Consider the following 14,608-nt stretch of genomic DNA (forward strand, 5'->3'; position numbering starts at 1 on the left):
TTGGAGCCCGAATCATTTATTCCCCTCGCCTGTTTGGTTCAATTTGAAATCGGAATTCAAACCCAAATTGGTTAGAATAGATTTTTATTCTTAGGGGAGGGGGAGGGAATGGCCATTCTTCTATCAAGATTGGAAATGGAATTCCAATTCCACTGAAACAATTGAAATCAAAATAAAAATCATTCCAATTCCGATTACAAACCTTTATTTCTACAAACCAAACAAACCCTAACAACTTAAACATTCAAAAGCCCCAAACGTATTTCGGTTTCGGGTATCGGTGGCGTTCAATACTAGCTTCAGCTTCTAGTCTTCTACACCTACGAAACGTTTACTTTGCCATGCACGCCACGGTAAGGGCAGGCCGTTGTTGGAATTGAATAAATGTCAAAAGCAGTTTCAAACAATCAAAGGTGGCCCTACTTTCTCCAAACGGTCGGATTAGAATCCACTTTAAATGGGACAGATCCAAAAACAAAAGGAGAGTCCACAGTCCACACATGAGAATGGGCTGGTGGAGTCACTTTCCCTTGGATGGATTTTTCCACATGAAGATTTTTATAGGCAGGCCCAATAAAGTGAAACATGTTATTAAGGATTGATGTTGCCAACTTCCAGGATTCTGTCCATCAAAATGAAGAAGCTGGATTCTTTGAAGAGGAATCAAAAAAAAAATTCTGTATCAGATCAATAACAATCTATTATATTATTTTAAAAAAATCACTTTAATTTTAAAACGAGAAGAACATCCCGGTCTAGTCCATGGTTTAATAATCTATGGCTCTTCACTCTAACCACTTGTTTGGCATGTGTCTGATCAAATGTTTTTTATCAATGCTTATAAAATTTCATTGACCCAAGCGGTTGAATCATTCGACTCAGGATTTAATCATCTTTTCAGGTCTGTTTTTCACCTGACCCATTATTTTGTAAAAAAAAAAAAAAGAAACATTGATTTAGTCAACAAAATCGTTTGTCGGATGGTCTAATCATCAAACCGTTTGGCTGATACCATTTTAGATTTTAAATATTTTATTATATTGGTTATGATGTTAAAGGCCAACCAATTCGAACAAAATGGTTGAATCAGAACCACTGACCCAAAACCCAGAGGCAAAAATTATTCTATTTTAAGTCAATTTTTTAATAAATTTTATTATAAGATTTAGGGTTCAGCAATTTAAAATTTTGGGATTTAGAGGTTTAGGATTTAGAATTGTAGGAGCAAAACAAAGCTCGATTATCATCATATTAATTCAGCTCCTCAATATCAAAGAATTTTGAATTTTTTTATTTGAGTTGTGCTTCAACAGTAGTAAACCCACATTGACCCGACCCTATCGGGTTATGGTCATGGTCAGATCATCCTTGACCAAATTTTGATTGAAATCGGCCTATGTCAAACCCAAGTTGTTGATATAATAGCATTGAAACAATTTTCAATATAACCTTACTTGAGTACAGGTATACTAAATGGATTGGATTTGGTTTCTCATTTCGGGGTTTGGGTTGAACCAAATCCATGCTAAACCCGATCCATTGACAATCCTATATTCCTATATGGGCTTCAGTGGACATTACTACGGGAACAGACATATTGTAGCCTTAGGGTATGATGGGCAAATCAGAATCGCCCACATCAGCTTACGTTTGGGAGAATCTTAAATTTCACATAATCACATCATAAGAGTATAAAAACATGAGTGATCTGGTTGCTTTTGATTGGCCTGCCTGGTCTTGGATAGGTATGCTATCATCTGATCTGTCATTAGGGTTGAAATAATATCACTTTTAAGTCTTATCTTTATGTTTTACCCTATTTGAGCCAAATGCTAATTTTCCTTTAATAGCATAGTCAAAGTTTATTGTGTAACTCTTTTGGTTTAGGGCTTTTTATTTTTATTTTACTGATAATACCGCGGAGAGCCCGCAATAACACGGGCATCTTGCGCCTCCATATTTAGAGGGGTGCTGAATGACCATCTTAACTACTGTATCATTGGCAAGGAATTGTGAATTCTTAGTTAAGGCTTCATTTGTTTTGGTCTGAAATAGGAAAAATCTTTTCCAAGCTGAAATATTTGACCTAGACTTTTTGGCTTTTAATATCCCCTTCTAAGACCTCAATTCAAATGAGTGGAAAACAAAATTTCTATTGTAAAATGGACATAAACAATAGCTGAAAACAATTCCATCCATTTCCTTTTACGTATATGGGCGGTTGGGACGGGGTGCAATATGTAGGGGTGTAAATTTTTCACCTAACCAGCTGAATCCACCCAACCCTCTAAGCCACTTAACCTTTTCATTTATTTGGTGGGTCGGAAATGGGTTGATCACCTATTGGGTCAATTTAAATGGATTGGGTTGGGTTGGGTTATGGATAATCATTGGGTTAACCATTATAGATATAAGTATTAATTCCTTAGCCTTTTTTTTTATTTTCTTCATTTGAATGAAATAATTTATAATTAATGCATTAATTTTTTATTAATTATTGATTAAAATTAATTTTATCTCGAATAAATATACTTCACCCAAATCGACATAAATCCAAATCAACTTGATCTAAATATGAATAGACATGATCACCTCGTTTTGGTTCGTTTGGGTCGATCAATCGGTCCAAGTCAATCCGCCATTGACTGAATTGGTTTGATCAGGTCTGACTAGCATAATCCAAATCTAAACGGTTCAACCACCCTTGATGTGATTAGCTCGAAGACAATCCAATTAGATAGTTCAAGTTGGTCTAACCAGTTTGAACCTAAGTGGTTCGGTCAAACCTGAAACCCAGACATAGTCAAATGGTTTTGCCACTTGTGTAAAGATAACATACATGTAATGTGATTTGAACATTTACCACTTGTGCAAATAGCAACTACTATTACCATCAAGCTATGAGCAATTTATTTGTCAAGAGAGAGTTAGTTTTTTGTTAAGTACATAAATATAAAATTAATGGATTTGGGCAGATTGGATTGGATTAAAGCAGGTTTGGGTTGAACCCAACCTATTTAATTTTATATAAATGTGTCATTAATGGGTTGGCAGATTAAATGGATTGGGTTGAAACTCAACCCAAACCAAATCCAACCCAACCCTCTCAATTGCCACTGCTAGCAATATGCTAGATGCATGTGTAGGCCCATTTGTTTAACTATGTAGAGAACCTATCCTCCAATGGGCTTCAACCTACACCTCTTCAAAGGGAAGGGCATCAGGTGACCAAGTGAACTATGAGCACGGATCTTCTACCCACACCCTATCCACACGACACTACAGTCATACATCAAAAACATTTCTTATACTTTGTTGTCATTCATGGAGAGATATTCACTGTTTGTGGCTGTAGTGCCTTGTGGGTAGTATGGTTAGCGTTCTAGTGGGTAGCAGGTTTGGACTCTTGAATTATATGACCATTGGCAATTTTGCTGTGCTTCAAAAAAAACCAAGGCTCAGTTTGGAAAGAATACGAAGGCAAATATGTACAATACAAATACATACAAAATAATATAAAATATAAGATTTTACACTCTACATATTTACATTCCTACTTCTTCCAAAATAATAGATGAAATATTTCTACCTGAAAAAAAAATTCCATCAATTTAATGGGTAACATATGCAGCCTCAAAGAAATCAGGAAAAGACAAAGAACCCAAGATTTGCAACCATGTGCTTTGTCCATAGAAAAGAAGGTGTCAAAATGGAATAGCAATACAAATTGAACACATTCACAGTAGATGTATATAGCATTCTTTTAAAATGCTTAAGCTTTGAGGTGTGAGACGTACGTCATAAGATGACTTTGAGGTGAGGCGCATAAATTTTGTCTCAAGACTTAAACCTCACAATTTTGATCTGTCAAAATGAAGCATAAGTCTCAAGCCTCAAGGTTGAGGTGTAAATAGGTGTAAGCCTTAAGCCTCAGTGATTACTTTGTGATTTTAAGCAAAAAAAAAATGCATTTTTATAATTCAAAACATAATAGAAAAGTGACCCTCTGAAAGTGACCTTATTTTGTCACATGGGGAGAGAGGGTGATATGAGATATGTGAACCCTCTTGAATTGTTGGTTGTGTAAATGACCCTCTAAAAGTAAGATTTCACACCTTACCAAATAACAAATTCACATGAAAGAATAGCACTTTCAGGCAAGTTTGGTTTTGCTTAAAGAAAGGCTTTGTCTCTTTCCTTGCAATTGACTGAACTGTTTTAGCTTTGTTTGGGCAAACTAAAGGTCATTAGGCAATGTTGATCCCAACTAGGTAAAGACTAGGGATCAAATCCTTGCCACCAGGGTTGGGAGGTTATGGGTATTGGGGTATGGTCTCCCCCCAGTTGTGTAGTCCAATAAACCAACCATAAAAAGAAAATTATAACATTATTTTCATATTTTGCACAAAGTGATCACTCTTAGGCCCCGTTTGGGAGTATTTATTAGATGAATGTTTGGTGAAAAAAGCACTCGTATCAGGGGCTTATTTTCCAAATGCACATAAATGATTATTGATGTGGTTGTGGCTCAAAATAAGTGTTTATTTGAATAAGTACTCCCAAACAGAGACTCAGACTTCAATCAACATTGAATAAAAGAGAAGACTAAAGCCAAGTAAAATGAATGATTGGTCCAGACTCCGGACTGGAACTATTTACCACCTAACCATCATGTTAATTTTGACAAAGATTAGTCATGCTTTAATTGCATTTATTTTTTTATCAAAACACTATTAAAATTATTACATTTTAATAATATATTACTAAAAGGTTGAAAAAATGTATGCTTTTCAACAGTCTTTTGAACCTGGGTCCTGAGTGAGAGAAAAAGAAAAATGGAAATTTGGGACAAAGAGACTATGAGAATGAGAGGAAGCAACGCAGCCATGACCCATAATCAGTAAAGCACAACACAGTTTTAGGTTTTTGTCTTTTCCTTCTTTAAAAGTGAATGGCTCTAACAGATCAGCACTCAATAAATGTGTTCTGTGTTCTTTCCATGTTATTGTGCAATAAATCTCTCTCTCTCTCTTCATTTCTTCGTTACCATATTGGAGGGTTCAAGTCTTCTGACTTCTGAAAGGCTTCCCCATAAATCATGATACCAAAACTGCCCAACTATTTTTCTCTCTCTTTACCAACTTTTCCCTTTTATGATTTATTCTTTTATCACACTTTGAATCAATTGGTTTTGAATTTGAAAAATCAGACCGGATTGCATCAGTAAACAAAGAAAACTGAGAACTGGGCAGCTTTTCCTTTAGGCTGTGTTTGGTTTCCCTACATTTTCCTTCAAACCAAACACAGCCTTACTGTTTGAGTGGTAATTGTTAAACCTTCGAGTTAAATCAGAAGAGGAAGGACATCAGAGAAATAACTCAAATATTTAAGGACCTTTCCGTCGTTCTGTTGATAAAACAGTGTCATTTTAATCGAACAGCAAGTAAAAAACCCAACACAAACGAGTCTGTCGTCGTCAAATTGCGAGTTCTGGACAATTTCTGTAAATCCTGGAAGAAATAGAGGGTAATGTCGTAAACCGAACAAAGAAGCGCCTTTGTTTCTTCGTCCGCCCGCCTGAAACAGCCGTTACAGCGTCAATGGAGTCGTAGGGATCAGAACAGGAAAACGGAGGGTTGAAGAAGCAGAAAGAGGGTAGAACCGGGGAGGAAGAGAATTTTCTTCGAACTCCCTCTCAAATCCTTGGACGACTTCTGAAATTTCTACCTTTTTGGCGGGGTACGTTTCTCTTTATCTCTCTAACTGTGAGCTCCTTGTAGGCCATGATTACAGAGACCGATCTCTCCAATGGTTTTGTTCACGGAACAGAGAACTCTCTGAGCAGACTGAAACAACACGTCTCCGTGCAAAACCTCGAGACCCCAGATGGGAAAATCGGTTTTTCTGAAAAGGGTTCCGATTTTCTGCGAGGTTCGGAGATTGGTCGTAATGGGTTTCCGTTAAAACCGTCGAGAAATGGAAATTTAGGTGCTCAGGAGCTGACTCTGAGCTACCTGTGCGATAATTCTAAAATGGATTTTCAGGACAAAGATATTTCTGGGAAGAATTTGTTGAGTTCTTTGGAGAAAGGGAGATATAAGGGAAAGGAAGTGGTTCCGGAGAACCAGAATGAAGAGGAGAGATGGGTAGAGAGGGATTTTCTGCAGTTGACCGGTGCTAGGGGAGCAGGGTCGAGGCGAGAGTTCGAGGAAGAGGAAATCGACAGAGACAAGAGGGAAAAGAAACCAAAGATTGAGACCCTTAATCTCTCTCTAGCTTTGCCGGATGTCTCACTATCCCTCAACACTTCGAACCCAGCTCCGAAAGCTGACCCTCCTGTTCATCTGAAGTCGGTGAGGAGCACTCATTCATTGGCGCCGTCATGCTCCGATGACTATACGGCGGCATCACGTTCGTACTCTTACTCCCTCCCCTTCTCTCACAATCCCAGCTGCTCACTCACGCGAAACTCGACCGAGAATTATGAGTACTCGATGGGAAGCCACCGAAGAGAGACTGATCAGTTTTGGAATTGTGGGGAGGGGACTAATGGCTCAGTTCACAGTCGGTTCAGGCCAGTCGGCGACGGAGTTGGTCTGTCGAACCATGGTGGTGGTTTCAGCCACCCCTTGATGCAGGGAGGCCGCCCGATCAATAAGGACTCTTGCAACAGTCTTTACAGAACTACAAGCTCCGATAACCATTCGTTCTTCCCGTCTGAACTACCTGCGAGGCCAAGAAAGGATACTTTATCAGCCAACTCGAGAGGAAGAGCTTCTGAGCAACAAATAGGTTTGGAGAACTCAGACGGAGGGAGAGCACGTAAATTGACAAGCCCCGAGAGGATTCTACGAGAAATTGTTTATGAGTCTATTCCTATAATGGCTCAAATACTTCACGAGCTTCCTGATGAAACAATTGAATCGACCAAAGAGTGTCTGAAGGGTCTAATTGAGGCGCCTGAAAAGAGAGAGGAGTTGGCCATCTTACAGACTCAGCTCGAGAAGAGATCAGATCTTACTTTTGAGACACTTTCGAAGTCAAACAAGGCGCAGTTGGACATCTTGGTTACAGTAAAAACAGGTCTTGTGAACTACTTATCGGGAAAGAACCGGCTACCAACAGCTGAGCTGGTGGAGATCTTCTTGTTTATGAGATGCCGGAATCCGAACTGCAAGAGTTTGTTGCCTGTCGATGACTGTGACTGCAAGATATGTTCGACAAAGAAGGGATTTTGTAGTAGTTGCATGTGTCCTGTCTGTTTGAAATTCGATTGTGCCAACAACACTTGTAGTTGGGTTGGCTGTGATGTCTGCTCTCACTGGTGCCATGCTATCTGTGGCCTCCAGAAGAATCTCATTAAGCCTGGACCCAGCTTGAAAGGGCCCAAGGGATCGACCGAGATGCAATTCCATTGCGTTGCTTGTGGTCATGCTTCTGAGATGTTTGGATTCATTAAGGATGTGTTTATGCATTGTGCAAAGGATTGGGGACTAGATACCCTGATAAAGGAGCTCGAGTGTGTCAGGAATATCTTCAGAGGAAGTGAAGATGTCAAGGGAAAGGAACTACAAACTATGGCCATGGAAATGCTCTCAAAGCTTGAGAATAAAATCATTGTTCCTTCAGATGCCTGTGACTTGATGCTTCAGTTCTTCCAATGTAAGTTTCAGAACTCGGGAAGTACTATCCCTTAATTTTTTTTTTCCCTACCATCTTTTTTCTATTTGGTAGTTATTATCTTTCTCCTGTCAACTGAAAGATTCTTTATTTACTAATCATTCTTACTGAACCAGTTACATGAGCTGTCAATTTGGTCTCAGTTGCATGAATTTTCAGGGGTTCTCTATTCCCAGTGTCATTGTGGTTAGCTTTTTTTCCATGGTCATAGTGTACCTGTGGATAGATGAGAATGGTTTCTTAATATGATGTAAATTGTAGGTTTATATAGTCATAGGCTTTGATTCTTGAAAAGCATTCCTAGTTTTCCTTGATATACCAGATACTGCATGGATACTTCTAGATGTACTCTATAGTGTTAACACTTTTAAATTATGTAAAGTGGTATGTTTTAACAAATTATACTATAAAATTATCTCATGTTAGAAATTTAATTAAACTTGGCAAGACATAAGTTTTGAGAAATGACACTAAACTTCAAAAACTAGATAGAAAACACCATGATATAAGCATAGTCCATGGAATTACCAGTGCTTGTATCCGCGTCCAAGATTTTAGGAAATGGAGAGTTGTATCCCATTTCCCTGTATCTGTGTCCATATCAATATCTATATCGGGGTATCATAGGTTTCAAAGCATGATGGCAGTTTCCTTGTTAATGTTGTCAAGATTGATCATATTGAAGAGTAATGGAATAAAATTTTAGATAGCATTCTAACACCTATTACTGTTCTATCATTTATGATTCATGGATATGCTTTGAATACAAAATGGTTTACCATTCAGGAGTAAGAGCCTTTTATATTGTTAAAACAAATAAATATGACTTGAGCCTTGATTTATTAATTTTACAAGATTGCCTTTATTCAGGTGGTTCCAAGGAACAATTGCATTTCTTAATTTAAAAAAAAAAAAATCAACTTCTTTTGATATGCAATTAAAAACTTCTAGGTGACAAACTTACCTTACCAGTTACAATCAAAGATTGTATTTTGTGATATTGAAGATGTAGAAAATTTTTGACTGGGAACTAAAGATTCATTATCCAATTTAATAGTAAATGATCAAGGTTCTCTTATTAGGTAATTACTTTGTTTCAGTGCTTTTTTCCCAATCCTAGTTGTAACTTGATAATTTGTTATTAAACATAAAATCACACATACTTGAAAATGTTCCTTAATTTTGAAAAGGAATTAAGATAAATTGTTTTGAAGAACATTGAGTTGCTGCATCTTGGTTGTGATGCATTTGCCACTGGTTACTGCATTGATCACTGACCAATGGAGTGATTGTAGAAGACTATGTGCTAGGATATATGTCCTCTTGTGGTTTAATAATTGCATGATGCCACCAATGTCCACAATTGTTCTGGTGCAGTCTGATGGTACATTATGCAATTTAGGTCTTTGCTTGAGCCTTGGGAAGGCTTTTACTATGTTAAATATTCTATCGGTAGATTGGTAACATAAGCAAACTGTAGTATGTTGGGGAATGTATTTTGAGATGCTATCTTTACCTGCAGATAGTGGCATGGTTGCATCCTTAATCCTTTGAATTAATTGTCTTCTTCATTTTCGGTCAGACAGCTTTCTATGAGGAGGGTTCTTGATTTTTGCTTAGCCTTAATTTGATATGGTCCTTCATGGTGGTGATAAATCTAACCTTATGGTCCAAACCATGCGACTGAATTTACTCTTTCCATGTTGATATTTTTTGTTAAGTGATCACATGTAACCCATTGGTGATAAATCTGACCTTAGGATCCTAATCAGACAGTTAGCACTCTTTAATTGTCTGATAAGGATAAGATATTTGAACATGTTAACTCTGCTGCTACATAAATCTTCTTTCATTGACAATCTCTGTAATATATACATTACAGATGGCAGCATATCAGAGATTCCTGCGTCGAAAGGTTCTTCCCAAGAATTGATGGCATCTCAGTTATGTCAGAGTGATGTTGTCTCTCTTCCACCTCCAACTTCACTCTCCGCAAAGCCTACAACTTACAATAGTAGCTCCTCAATCATAGGAAGAGATTTGCAGCCACGCGATGTTCATTGTAACGGCCTTAAGAGCAATGTCACTGTTGAAAATGAGTTGCGGTCTGGGATGTCATTGAAGGATGGCTTTGACAGCTTGGAAGGCATTGTTCGGATCAAGGAAATGGAAGCCAGAATGTTCCAGAGCAAAGCAGATGAAGCACGGAGAGAAGCAGAAGAGTATCGACGAATAATCCAGGCAAAAACTGAGAAGTTGGAAGAAGAGTACACAAACAAGCTCTCGAAACTGTGCTTGAAGGAGACAGAGGAGAGGCGGAGGAAGAAGCTTGAGGAGCTCAAGCTCTTGGAGAACTCACACTGTGACTACTACAAGCTGAAGGTCAGAATGCAAGCTGAGATTGCAGGCTTGTTGGAGAGAATGGAGAAAACAAAACAGATGTGGGTGTAAACCTTGTAGGTAACCATGGTGATGTCTAATGCGTATGTTTCATGCTTGCAGTGTTGGGTGTATCTAGATTTTGGATAATTTCTTTAATTTGTGAAAAAGGAAAATTGTAATTTGTTTTAAAAGTTTTATGATGACCCATTGGAGCATTTTTTTCAGTCTTCCAACTTTTTTATTTTATTTTGGCGGGGGGGTGGATTGGGCCGAGTTGGGTTCGGATTCTTCCAACCCATGTTGTATCCCTTGTACTGATCATAGATTCATAATCAGGCAGGAATCAAAACCATAGTGCATAGTACCATTGAATATCCCATGTCTAGAATAACCAATGAAGCTACGGATGAAACTTAGGTGGGCTGGGAATTTGAATGGGAACCGGGCCCAATGCTGTGTAAATTCTTCAAATCGGATATCCAATTTACACCCCTACTGGAAATATGGGCAGACCCGATAGGTCCAAACTATAGGGTCTGGGTCTTCAATTTTTCCATATTATAATTGAGTTGGGATAAGTTTTGGTTGTTTTGAACCAACTAATGCTGCAGTGTCGGTTGGGCTCAGAACGGGTCCACCTTAACCCGACCCAAAACAGGATTATGGTTGATCCAACCCTAACCCAATCCACTTACATCTCTAGCCCAAATCACTCTAAGGGTGGATACGAACCAAACTTCTCATGAGACATTTGAGCTCAACTCATGAAAAGTTTGATTCGATTTGGTCGAAATTGAATTTTATATGTATAATTTTTATATTTTATATGAAGTTTGACTCACCATCAAGCTCAAACCTCATGTTTTTCTGTCGAACCAACTGGAATCCATCCCAACTCCAATTGACAAAAACCAACAAAACATTAAAACTAGTTCTTTAGAAACTTTAAATGCACAGAAACAAACACCCTCTTTTATTATGTATCCTTTTCAAATAATTCTTGTATATAAACCAAATCAAAAGGAATCTTGTTCAGTTGTATCAATGGAACTTTCAATTATAAAGGAAAGGAAAGAAAGAAAATCCATACATTAGAAAAACACAGAAAAATTAAATCAAATAGTTGATACTCTGACGCTGATGGTGAAATCCACTGCAATGCCAAAGAAAAGGATGGCTAGTCCAGTGAAGTTCATCAGGCGAGATTCAGTGCCATGCCTCAAATTCATGACTGTTGCTTTCTCCATCAGCCCGCTCTCTGCTGTGCACACCGCCATGTATAACAGAGTCCTACCTCCAACCTTGTGCCATGGAAGCATCCTCCCCCTCGTTGAAACTTCTGCTCCGGGGAAAAAGAAGGTGACAAAGCTATACAACCACTGCAAAAGTAAGACATCAAAATCAAGATCATCCAATTGATCAAAAGTTTAAGCTGCGTTTGGCGTGCTTCTACAAAATTGGTTATGGATAGGTGCATGCGAGGTTCATTGACATTACCAAGGAGAGCCTGCAGTCATGCGGGTTTGATCCCATGCCTCCAAGGAATGTTAAGAGACCATCTCAGGGAATCGGGATTTGCTCCTCACACCAGCCTAATAGAAAATCTCACCATGTATTGGGAACATCTCCCATGAGTAGAAACACTAAGTGTGGGAGATGTTCTATGTACAGCTAGGACGTGTTGTGAGATTGATGTAAGGGGCAGATCCGGGCTCCATCTCAGGCTTCTTAGAATTACTTTATGGAGCTAAATAAATTAGCTCCATATATAGAAAATATTTTCTTAAACAGTGATTCTTGGCTGATTCACTTGTAGCCACAAGGCATCCCCCTTAAAATGATACAAAATTTAGCATAGGGTAGTTTAGGTGGTGGCCCACCGTTCAAAAACAAAGCTGAGGTGGCAGCCCAGTAGATTCTCATGTTTTTCCATTCTACCCTATATCTATGGGTAAATTTCTGCCCAACAGCCCCTACCATATATTGTAAAAGGTCCTCCATAAGGGTAAATAAATACTCAATTCAACTCAAAAAGCCTTACCCCAACTAGTGAACTTTTTTTCTGTGATTCCTCTCTGTTCTACTGTGTTAGGAGGGTTAGAGTGTAAATGGTATTCAAAAATTTGAGTTCAAATTTGAAATTTGACGTAAACTTGGCTTGGTCGGGCTGAACCACCGCCTAGTCACCTACCCCCACACAAGGGCAGGTAGGTTTTGACTGGCTGGCCCAACCACCTTACAATCCATTGATTGTCCCATTCTCTTCAGGGTCATTACCCAATATTGGTTCCAGCTATTCAGGGTCTTGAAGATGTGGACTAAATACAGACCTAATCTTTGGCATGTTATTCATTAAGCAGCTACTCTCAGAGTCAAACCCAAATTCTCACCCTTGGCCCTTCTCTTGTTAGTATTCTCAAAAGATCTTCCAATGAAGCAAAGGAACATGAAATGCATTTTATAAACAGAACCAAGGTTCAAAATATCGATACACTCCAATACGGCAGAAGGGGTGTATCAGTACTTTTCACCACACGCACATCATTTTTTTAGTTATTTTTTTCTAAAAAATAGGGAGAGGGGTAGGTTTAACCATTTAAGTATTACTTCACATTTAAAAAAGTCAGTTTTGGGATTAGCCTTAAAAAAAGGCAGTCGATACAATACAATACACCCGATATGAAGTGTATCATGTCGATACTTTGAACCTTGGACTGAACACATTCAGAGCCAGCCCAAAGTCATGTTCATTTCACTGGCTAAAGGCCGATATAAACCCATTTGCTTCACTCTGACTATCTCAATTCAGAGCACCACCTTCAGCAAGCATTAGATTAAGCCCATCTGAATTCTGAAAGTGCCCATTGGCCAGCCTACCCCATGTGCATCAGTAATTAATGTTCAGGAACCAGACTCAATCTAATCCACAAAACAAGACAGTTCTAATTCAATCAGTTTCAACCCAAAATCAAGCAATGTTCACTATGGACCCCTGAAGTTTAAAGGTTGTTACCTGCAAACAGAACAAGCAGAAGGTGCCCATGCCTAGCCATGAATGCAAACTAAACATGTTTGGTATCCCAACCTCATTGTGAAACTTGAAGGCAGCATTGATTCCCACAATTCCCAGAACAATAGCAACAAGGTGAAGCAACATGTGAATAAACTTCCGAACCTTCTTCTCCATGGGGAACGTTTTATAGGCCATAATTGCTACTCACACAACCAACACTGTCAAATTTATGGACTTATAATTAACCAACTACACAGACACAAAACCGGATTCTTACCTTCTCCGGCGAGAAAAACAAATCCGGCATACATTAGAAATGGATGTACCTGCAGTGTTTTGTTCCACAAGAAAAATTACAATTTTTTTTTCTAATGCCAGTGGAAAATCAAACAAACAGATTTCTAAGGAGTGTTTGTACATTGAAAACTTTATCCTTGTTATCCGAATCTAGATCAAGACCGCCACGAAAATGCAACAGCCAGGTGAGCAAGAGAATTGCAGCCAACACGCCGAAAAAGTGTCCAACTGCCGTGGCACGGGAAGGCCGCCGGCGAAGGCTGGATCCCTCTATGTTGTCCATGGAGGGTAGGAGAAGGGAGCAGGGGTGGAGTGAATGTTGTAATGAATGTGTGAATGGGTTTGTTTAACATTGCATTTAGGGGGGAGGGGGTTATTATATGTGAAGGTTCAAGAAGGTTGCTTGGTTGTTTCGGTTTGGTATCATACAAGGAAGAGAAATTTAGCAAGGCATCCTATGAGTAGCAGCATCTACAGAACCAAAGGCTAAAGCAACTGTCCAAACTCCTGAGCCCTGAGAGAATAGTTCTTTTCTTTATAGGCTTACCTAGCTAACCATCCTGTCCAAGTACAGACATATCCATCAAAACCATCAATTTGTCCCTTCATTGAACAATCAAAATCTGGATGTTTAACTTATTCACCGAGCTTGATCACTTCCCATGGCTTTATTGATGGTTGACAAGCAGTTTGAGAGATGGACCTTGGATTAGATAGCTCAGATCAAGAGAGATGACCCTGACTGATAAAGATGGTTTAGAAAGGATTCTTCCTAGGCTGTTATATCCCTTGCTTTGGAATCATTCCCATATTTCTGTCCATTTGCCAAATGAGTCGGGCTTTTCGTACACAACCAGGCCATAGCAAGAGTTGAAGAGAAACGAATAGATGAAAACCTGCAGAAGGTAATAGTGACAGATGATAAAAGAGTTCTTACGACAAAAAGCCTTTATGAGGTGAATCACTGAACTATCTAAACAGACTTAAAACTTTTGATGACAATTATTTAAGCTAAAAGGAGTTGTTTTGATCCTTGATCTATGCCTAACTGCCTATCTTGGAGGTGATCCTTGAAACAAACATGAATAGAGATATGTCATTTGAGGATTATGTACATCTGGGTTATTAAATTGGATTCGACTATGACATGGAAAAGATATGATATCAGAAAAACAACTGACCAATAAACTAGAATTATAAACATGGAAGCGAATCATGTGTTATTTATTAAAATTC

The 14,608-nt window shown here is 38.6% G+C and overlaps 2 protein-coding genes across 2 annotated transcripts; one reads left to right on the forward strand and one right to left on the reverse strand.

Moving 5' to 3' along the window:
• The first annotated feature begins 5,008 nt into the window (after window positions 1-5,008).
• LOC104607275 (protein OBERON 3) lies at window positions 5,009-10,286 on the forward strand. The gene is made up of 2 exons (XM_010272883.3): window positions 5,009-7,662; window positions 9,563-10,286. The coding sequence occupies exons 1-2, from the start codon at window positions 5,784-5,786 to the stop codon at window positions 10,129-10,131; spliced, it is 2,448 nt and encodes an 815-aa protein (XP_010271185.2). The 5' UTR covers window positions 5,009-5,783; the 3' UTR covers window positions 10,132-10,286.
• A 726-nt stretch (window positions 10,287-11,012) lies between these two features.
• LOC104607274 (Cytochrome b561/ferric reductase transmembrane protein family) lies at window positions 11,013-13,898 on the reverse strand. Its single transcript, XM_010272881.3, has 4 exons — window positions 13,494-13,898; window positions 13,353-13,401; window positions 13,076-13,275; window positions 11,013-11,441 (listed from the first exon to the last, which is right to left on the reverse strand). The coding sequence occupies exons 1-4, from the start codon at window positions 13,653-13,655 to the stop codon at window positions 11,178-11,180; spliced, it is 675 nt and encodes a 224-aa protein (XP_010271183.1). The 5' UTR covers window positions 13,656-13,898; the 3' UTR covers window positions 11,013-11,177.
• Window positions 13,899-14,608: the final 710 nt, after the last annotated feature.

The sequence above is a fragment of the Nelumbo nucifera genome, chromosome 4 (genome assembly GCF_055504915.1).
Source record: "Nelumbo nucifera cultivar China Antique chromosome 4, China Antique-T2T, whole genome shotgun sequence".
Lineage (NCBI taxonomy): Eukaryota > Viridiplantae > Streptophyta > Magnoliopsida > Proteales > Nelumbonaceae > Nelumbo > Nelumbo nucifera.

Bases quoted from the DNA above. Each gene is read 5' to 3' on its own strand.
- LOC104607274 (XM_010272881.3), bottom strand. From the start codon at position 13,655: ATGGACAACATAGAGGGATCCAGCCTTCGCCGGCGGCCTTCCCGTGCC. The intron at 13,276-13,352 runs GTAAGAATCCGG...TTGTGTGAGTAG, and splicing joins TGTTTTTCTCGCCGGAGAAG to CAATTATGGCCTATAAAACG. The intron at 11,442-13,075 runs GTAACAACCTTT...TTACTTTTGCAG, and splicing joins TCTGCTTGTTCTGTTTGCAG to TGGTTGTATAGCTTTGTCAC.
- LOC104607275 (XM_010272883.3), top strand. From the start codon at position 5,784: ATGATTACAGAGACCGATCTCTCCAATGGTTTTGTTCACGGAACAGAG. The intron at 7,663-9,562 runs GTAAGTTTCAGA...TATACATTACAG, and splicing joins GATGCTTCAGTTCTTCCAAT to ATGGCAGCATATCAGAGATT.